The sequence below is a fragment of the Akebia trifoliata genome, chromosome 11 (assembly GCF_017979445.1).
Source record: "Akebia trifoliata isolate Shusen 1 chromosome 11, ASM1797944v1, whole genome shotgun sequence".
Taxonomy (NCBI): domain Eukaryota; kingdom Viridiplantae; phylum Streptophyta; class Magnoliopsida; order Ranunculales; family Lardizabalaceae; genus Akebia; species Akebia trifoliata.
Genome location: NC_141385.1, coordinates 10,669,034 through 10,676,707, shown reverse-complemented (window position 1 = coordinate 10,676,707; position 7,674 = coordinate 10,669,034). Strand labels below are relative to the sequence as shown.

Here is a 7,674-nt window from a genome sequence, read left to right as displayed (position 1 = left end):
CTCAATATTTTCTTCATACTAGTAACAAGTCTACAAAATATGGATTCATCACATATATCAGAACAGTTCAGAATACAAAAATTCATTGAACTCATAATTCATTAGATACTTTTTATGAATGTCAACTAAGTATCGTAAGTAAACTGATCCTAGTTGTTCAATCATTTGATAACCAGAGTCATTCTTTGATAAATGATCACTATGAGTCAGACTCAATAGAATTTGATCAATCCTTTTTTCTGTCGTTAAGGTGGAGAACTGAACCAAGAATTCCCTTTCTTCATCATCAATCGAATCACTGTTCGCGACCCAGGATTCTATTTTATCATCAATCCAATCACCGTTCACGTTTTTTCTTTTTCTTATCACTTAAGTAAAATTTGAGGAATCAAAATACACGTACAATACAAAAATAATGCGAACAGAATCGTCAATCACAATTGCCTCATGGATTACTCTACAAATTTTTAGTACTAATTAACGAAATGAATGTAAAGTGTAAAGTGTAAACCCACTGATTTTAGTCGCTGAGAAAGCAGCACAAAACCATTGATCATGCGAAGTGAATAGTGGTTACCTACATCCCAACTCAGCCCTTCCATCTACAGTAATGCTGGTATTCGTACATAGTTTCTGAAGATCGATGTAGCCAATTATGGTGTCCTCAAATACTACATCTTTCAGCTCAGCCTCGTCAAATGTTGAGCCGGATAACACTGTGTTCCTAAACACAGCTCCTTGTAGATTGGCTTTCCCAAAATTAACTCGATCCAGAACTGCATTCGAGAAGTCTACACCTGCAAACAAGAGCATTTTAGTGATTTGGGTGGTCTCAAAACATTTCATAGGTATGTTATTTCCTTCTTGAAGATATTTGGACATCATTTGTGTAATTCAATGTGTTTGTACATTTTGGTCTGGATGTAACAACTGGAAGACTTTTCAACAACATGGGTTAGTGATTAGTGAAGTTGGGTTAAGGGGTTTTGAACTTAGGACATGAGAACAGCTCTAAACATGTCTTACCAACTTAGCTAAGTTGGCACTTCTGGACAAGAATTTATTTGATTGGTAAAAATAATTAATTAGTATGCATGCTCCAATCTAATTTGGACTGTAAACTGAAACTGCATCTGCAAAAAAAGAAATCGCTAGTTTAACTCACTCAAATGATTAAGAGATGACAACCATGTTCACAAGAACATTAACAAGTAAAAAAAAGAGTCATGATATTACCACACCATACAAAAATATGAATGAACCTCATAAGTGATTCTGTAACATTCCATTCACTTATGTTGTGATTTAATAACAAAATCACTTATGGATTTATTCATATATTTATGGTGTGGTACTGGTAATATTACCCCCCTGCTGCCCTCAACACACACCCACACACCAAAAAAAATTAAAAAATTAGTTCCTATCTTCTTAATGCCACACATAAGTCCAAGTTCAAGCACAAACAAGTAATCCAATTTAACATAAAGTGTAGAATGACCAAAGTTTCAAAAGCATTTGCTTCTCAAATCTCAAGTACAGTATTAATGATAAGCTGTGAAATCAGTTAATGAATGGAGATCAGAAAGCATTTGGTTCTCAAGTGCAGTATCAATAGTACGAACTGTAATACAGAATTAAGCAGTTCAGGAAAAGAAGTAACAGGGACAAGAAAAAATAGAAAAATCACAGTTGGAATTCGCTGGACCTATTGAGGGGGTTTCTTGCTAATTTTTCCAGTAGACATTTCGGGCATGTAAGGGCCAAGGGGATCATTTTAATCTGAATTTCTCGTTCTAGTGGTGACATTTTATTTTTGATTTTTTAAAGTTTGGGTTGGATACCTCGTCCTCTCTGAGACGCTAGGAGTGCAAAGAAAACAATGGTGAATGTGATTTCAATTCCATTTTGAAGAAAACACCACAGAAGGCAATGGTGTGAAGGACTGCCTCATGTCGATTTTCTGGTTCTGAGGGTAAATCTCTACTTCCCCTAATAGAAAATTTCCCTGATACACCACTGATTCAAACATATTTTAAGAAATTTCTACTCCAAATTAATAAAATGAATGAAACAATTGAGAATCAGATATCGAGTTTTCCTTCGATAATGGTTCTTCTTGTTTCCAGTAAAAACCTGAAGTTTTTGGATTCAAAATTATAGGAAAAAAAATACAGATTATCTCCCATCCAAGGGAATATCATCATGGAACGTTTAGATTAAAGTTGAATTCATCAGTAGTTCGCATTTTTTTTTTTTTTTTTGTAATTAAACTAAACACCAGTCTCATGCATTTTTATAAAGAAATTTATTTAATTTTTGTATGTCTGAGTCAACAATGAAGACCAAATTGTCAATCGATTGATAGGTGGTCAACTGGTTGATTGATCCTTGTGAAAGAGGCCTAGAAAGTCCATGCATTCAAAGTTGAACAATTACGTGTAGAAAAACAAATTTTAAGTAGAACAAGATTTCTGATGAATTCTTTTAATTGTGTTTAGTGTGAAACTTCAGATCGTTAATGGATAATACTAGTGATTTGAATGCTAGTGAATGATTTAAAGATAGAACTGATAAGGATGAAATGTAAGATTACCCTTAAAGCTTGCTCCAACAGCATAAGCCTTGGACATCACCACTTCTGTCATATCTGCACCATCAAACTTAGCACCTGACATAAGGGCCGCAGCAAGAGACTTCCCCTTCAGGTTTGATTTCTCATTTGTATAATCACAGAACCTGAGATCAATTGGCTTGTCATAGACACCATTTGCTTGACCAATTGTATTCCCTACAAATGCACGTTCACACCGATCTGGATCTGTTGACAGCGGGGGCAGCCTCTGCAAGCCAATTGAGAGAACTAAACCAACTTTACACCAAAATAAACTAGCTAGATTGGGAGGTGCAGTTAACAAAATAGAAGAACTTCGACTACTGTAAATAAAGGGAGATAATTTTTCATCAAAGAAGCCCAAATGTCCAATTGAACAAAACATGACATTTAACAAGGAGTTGGGCATATTCAGAAGCCATAGAAGTAGGAGCTGTTATAGAATTCATAGAATTTGAAAAGAGAACATTATTTTGGCACCCCAATTTCTTAAATTTTTTATCACACCCCACTTAAAGATTAAAAACACACTATTCAGACATTACAAAGGTTTGTGTCTCAATGTTACAGAACATTAGCACTCATTCAAATAATTTAGTACTTGTTTACAATTAGGATTAGGCTCATATAAAATCCAAAACCTAACAAAAAGAAATCTAACCAAAAAACGAGAGAGCTTAGCAGCTCTCTTTGAAAATAATGGGAAATTTTAAAGCCGTAACCACCCTACACCATTACACAAGAGGAATCAAGGGAGTATGGGTATACATAATTTAATGCTAAGAAAAAGAACAAAGTGTTGTACTCCATTAGAGCCTAAGACCATGAAATTTTGGCATGGATGTGTAGCAAACTGAACTTTTGATATGCTGAGAAACATTTCAGGAATAGTTGGATCATAACACTTCATAACATAGTTAGCAATTCGGTGTACGGCAAAAAATTGTTACGGAAGTAATTTGAGTATGATTCGGAATATACATTTAGTAGTTCGGTCAAAAATTCGAAGAACGGCAAAAATGCAATACAAGAACGGTTTGGGTATAATTCGACTTCAATACTCAAGAAAACTTTCAAAAATTCATGTGTATACATATTAAAATTTTCATAGTACTCATATCCAAATATTTTAAAATCTCACTTATCATTTTAAGATTTATTATGAGTGTTACTATTGCCACACCAACTTTTACTAACGCCACACCAACTGTATGCAATTCTTTAGTTATTTATATAGGAATTGGTGTGGCATTAGTAAAAGTTGGTGTGGCAATAGCAGATCTATTTATTATTTTTATATCTTATTTTTAAAAATAACTATCAGTACCCTTCATCTTCGAACCCATCCCTGGTAAATTAAGAACATATGATACTTTAAAGCACGTATATCAAACACTTCCTCATTACCAATCAATAACACTTGGATACCTTTACACATATTCCATTTAAATATTTATTCTAAAGTAGCATATATAGAAAAAAAATTAAAACTAAGAACATACTTTTTTTTTCTCATGATTAATCATACTATTAACACAAATCTTCATAATGCAAAGCACATAATATCTGACTTAATTGAGTTACCAAGACTCATGTTCAAAAAATCCAAGAGGAGAGCGAAATGTAAAAGGAGTGAAAAAACTAATTGTTGATTGATAATCATGAGATTCAATAACAAAAAATGATTAGTGATTGTCTACTGATGAAACTTTAAGCGTAAAGAATATTATCATGCAATATTGAGATAGAAATTTTTTATTATAAAAAATATGGATTAATTTGTGTTTTTAACTCTCTTTGCAGAAAGTATTTTTTATTTGTTTAATTCAGGAATAGAATAAATCGTGAATCAGTAGAAAAGGTTCAAAAAGTCGTGAATTTTTAATAGAAGTTGAATTGGACAAAAGTTTTAATCGTTTTGTGTATCATTTGGAAAATTCGGGTATAATTTATGAATTATTCGAAGAATTACGAACTATGCTTCAGGAAATTAGGCAGATAATTTGTTTAAGCAGTATTTCTTACAATTACCCAATTAATGTGTCCAACTGGAAAGATAATTTCATCTAGACTAGGTGTATCCAATAAACCAGTATTAACTATGGTGCAAGGCCAGAATGGGATCAAGTGTTTTCACATCTCACCGTAGTGCCTGGTTTGTGTTGATTGGAGATTGATGAACAAGAAGGAATAACTCGACACTTTTTGACTCGCAAAAACTCCACCCGACAACTCTAAAGAAACACATTGGCTACTCTCTTGATTAGGGCTCATTCTTTCTACTGAATTCTCAAGCTAAAGTTGTTAGGACTCATTTTCTCTATTTTTTAAATGAGATTAAAGTAGTGGATCTTTTAGCTCCTTATCACTGTGGAGGAAAAATCGGACTATTCGGGAGAGCCTAACTATAGTACACTTGACGGAACAGAAATAGATATCAGTAGAGCGCTCAATAGCGAGACGGCTCTTTGGCCGAGCCTACTCTTGCTTCTTTTAGTACGTTCTCAAAATAAAAGCATTAAGCTTTTAAGTGAAAAAGAAGTTATAAACTAGTTGGTTTTTATGTTTGAATGTTGAACGGAGTCATGAATAAGATAGGTACCTGATTAGCAGCGATAACAGGTGAGGCAGAAGTCACAGCCCAAACAGCGAGCAAGCTGCAAGCAACATTCTTAAGTTCCTTGAATGACGATAAACTCTGGTGGCATCCAGGCTTGTCATCAATAACTGCACCCAAGGCCAACAAACAAAAGAGCTTGTAAGCCTAAACTTCTAGAGTGCAATAATTTACAAGCCTAATCCTCCATGTTTTTCAGGATGGGGGCATAGAGGTGAGGTACTTCAATGGTCTAAAGCATGAGTAGTAACTTTCAAGTCCTCGTGAAACATGCATTTTAAAACAAATACCATAATTAAAAGCATAAAACTAATACGAAAACTTTTAATCTGGAAAATTATGAAAAGGAAACAATTATGCCTGTTAAATGGGGGTAAGGGATGTTTTGTTGGTGTTACATAATTTAGAATAGCTTATTATTGACTAAGGGTCTGTATGATCACATGGAAAATGGTTTTCCCATGAAAATGCAATTCACAGGTGCATGATTACACACTTTCACGGGATATTTGTTTTCGCTAAGGAAACAGTTTAGCCATTGTGGTTGACTCGATTCCCAAGGAAAATGATTTTCTTGTCAGTATGAGAAAATCATAATGTTAATCCAGTTGCGATTACTCCCATCTTCAAAATAAAATTAACTCTCTTTTTGACATTTTTCTGCAATCAAATACTGTCAAACATTTTCTGAAAAAATCTATTTTCTTAGGATTGTTTTCCTGGAAACAATTTTTCTCAAGAAAATGTTTTCTATGCCAACATAGAGACCCTAATAGTTGGGAGGGGATAGCAAACATAAAACATAATTTAATTTTTTTTAGCAACTACAGCATGCCACCACCAGCATATGGAGGGAAATTGCAAAACTTTGACACCGGGCATTTAAATAAGTGTAAAAGGTATTTGGCATTTGCCTTATTCAAAGTCTCAATGAATGAGTGAGATGAGATTCTTACCAGAAGAGGAGCAGATGAGACGAATCTGTGAGTGGGGTTTCAGTGTTGGAGATCTGTAGTGGCGTTTCGATGAAGGGTAGTGGAGAGAGAAACTGGTTGAGGAAAGAGAAGTGGAAATGGTCGCCATTTCAGCTTTAGAAACCAACTGTCTTATTTTTTTCCTTCCGTGTCTTTCTTATCTCTCTATCCATTCGTACATTTCTCTCCCACGTGGCACCTCAGTTGGACGTTGTCCAACTCTGCACCTTGTGCTTATATGAATCTCTGCACTGTCGGTCCAGAAACCGATCCTAGTAGGTTGGTATTGAAAAGAGAGATTTACGCCAGACCCATCTATTCCTTTTTTATTAAAAAAAAACTCCCCCACTTCATCTAGTTTTTAACTCAACAAATCTAGAGAGATTCAAGTCATTTAAAATGAGTAAATATTTATAATACCTTCAATTCTTTGAATCGAGTGTATTAAAGATATTTAATAATTTTAAATAATGTGGGTATCATTCTAATGTTTGTTTTAAAAAAAATACTTTTCTTTTTTAAATAATATCAATTTGTAGCATTCAAAAAATATGATTGATGCCACAAGGTTGTAGAAGACAAAATTCTAAGATATGTTTTTTAAAGATTAATTTTAATAGTTGAATTTTCAGTAATCGTCCATTTTCAACACCTTTGATCAGGTTCAAAAATGATTTTTTTTTTTAAACAGTAATTTATCGTTTTCGAAATTAATTTTTTTATCAAATCGGTAAAAACAATAAAATAATTTTTTTAACTTTTCAAAAATACCATTTTTTTTTTATTTTGACTGAAATTATGAATTAGTCCTTGTCTCATCTTTCATAATTCTGTCTTCGATTTCATTTGTATTGTGTTTTCCATCGAATAAATTATCGTTTTCAAAATTAATTGTTACAGTTTACCATTTTAAGAATTAATTATGAAAAGTGTATTGTTTTAGTAAATTTCTCTTCTTTTTATTTAATTTGAAATTTTTTAGCAGCATTGTAAATCTATTACTCTTGTTCACTACTTTACTTGTAGAATTATCCTACTAATTTTACATGTGGATGATATGGTTATTGCAGGATACACCCTAGTGTTTATGGATTGATTCGTCCATGAGTTGGGCCGTGAGTTCTCCATTAAGAACCTTAGTGATCTTCACTACTTCTATGGTGTGGAACTTTGTTGATCTACTCAAGACCTCTTCCTATGTCAATATGCTGGAGATCTCCTTGATCGTGCCCAAATGAAAGATTGCAAAGCTCTCTCCACACCCACGGGGGATAAATGGACCCAACCACCCTTCAATCAAAATCATTTTACTGATTTGACTCACTATCCAAGTCTTGTTTGTGCATTACAATATCTAACCTTAACTAGACCAGAACTATCATATAGCGTCAATTTTGTATTCCAATTCTTGCAAGCACCAACTATGAGACACTATAAAGCTGTTAAATGTAGATTACGATACGCTAATG

General features: G+C 33.6%; 1 protein-coding gene across 1 annotated transcript; it reads right to left on the bottom strand.

Moving 5' to 3' along the window:
* Positions 1-379: 379 nt before the first annotated feature.
* LOC147390879 (Tetratricopeptide repeat (TPR)-like superfamily protein) lies at positions 380-6,347 on the bottom strand. The gene is made up of 4 exons (XM_086459957.1): positions 6,188-6,347; positions 5,217-5,341; positions 2,597-2,843; positions 380-797 (listed from the first exon to the last, which is right to left on the bottom strand). Exons 1-4 carry the CDS (start codon positions 6,312-6,314, stop codon positions 574-576), a joined length of 723 nt encoding a protein of 240 aa, XP_086316083.1. The 5' UTR covers positions 6,315-6,347; the 3' UTR covers positions 380-573.
* Between the last annotated feature and the right edge of the window lie 1,327 nt (positions 6,348-7,674).

Excerpts from the sequence above, each read along its gene's own strand:
- LOC147390879 (XM_086459957.1), bottom strand. The coding sequence starts at position 6,314 with ATGGCGACCATTTCCACTTCTCTTTCCTCAACCAGTTTCTCTCTCCAC. Across the intron at positions 2,844-5,216 it reads CTGTTATCGCTGCTAATCAG|AGGCTGCCCCCGCTGTCAAC; the intron begins GTACCTATCTTA and ends ATTGGCTTGCAG. Across the intron at positions 798-2,596 it reads TGTTGGAGCAAGCTTTAAGG|GTGTAGACTTCTCGAATGCA; the intron begins GTAATCTTACAT and ends TCTTGTTTGCAG.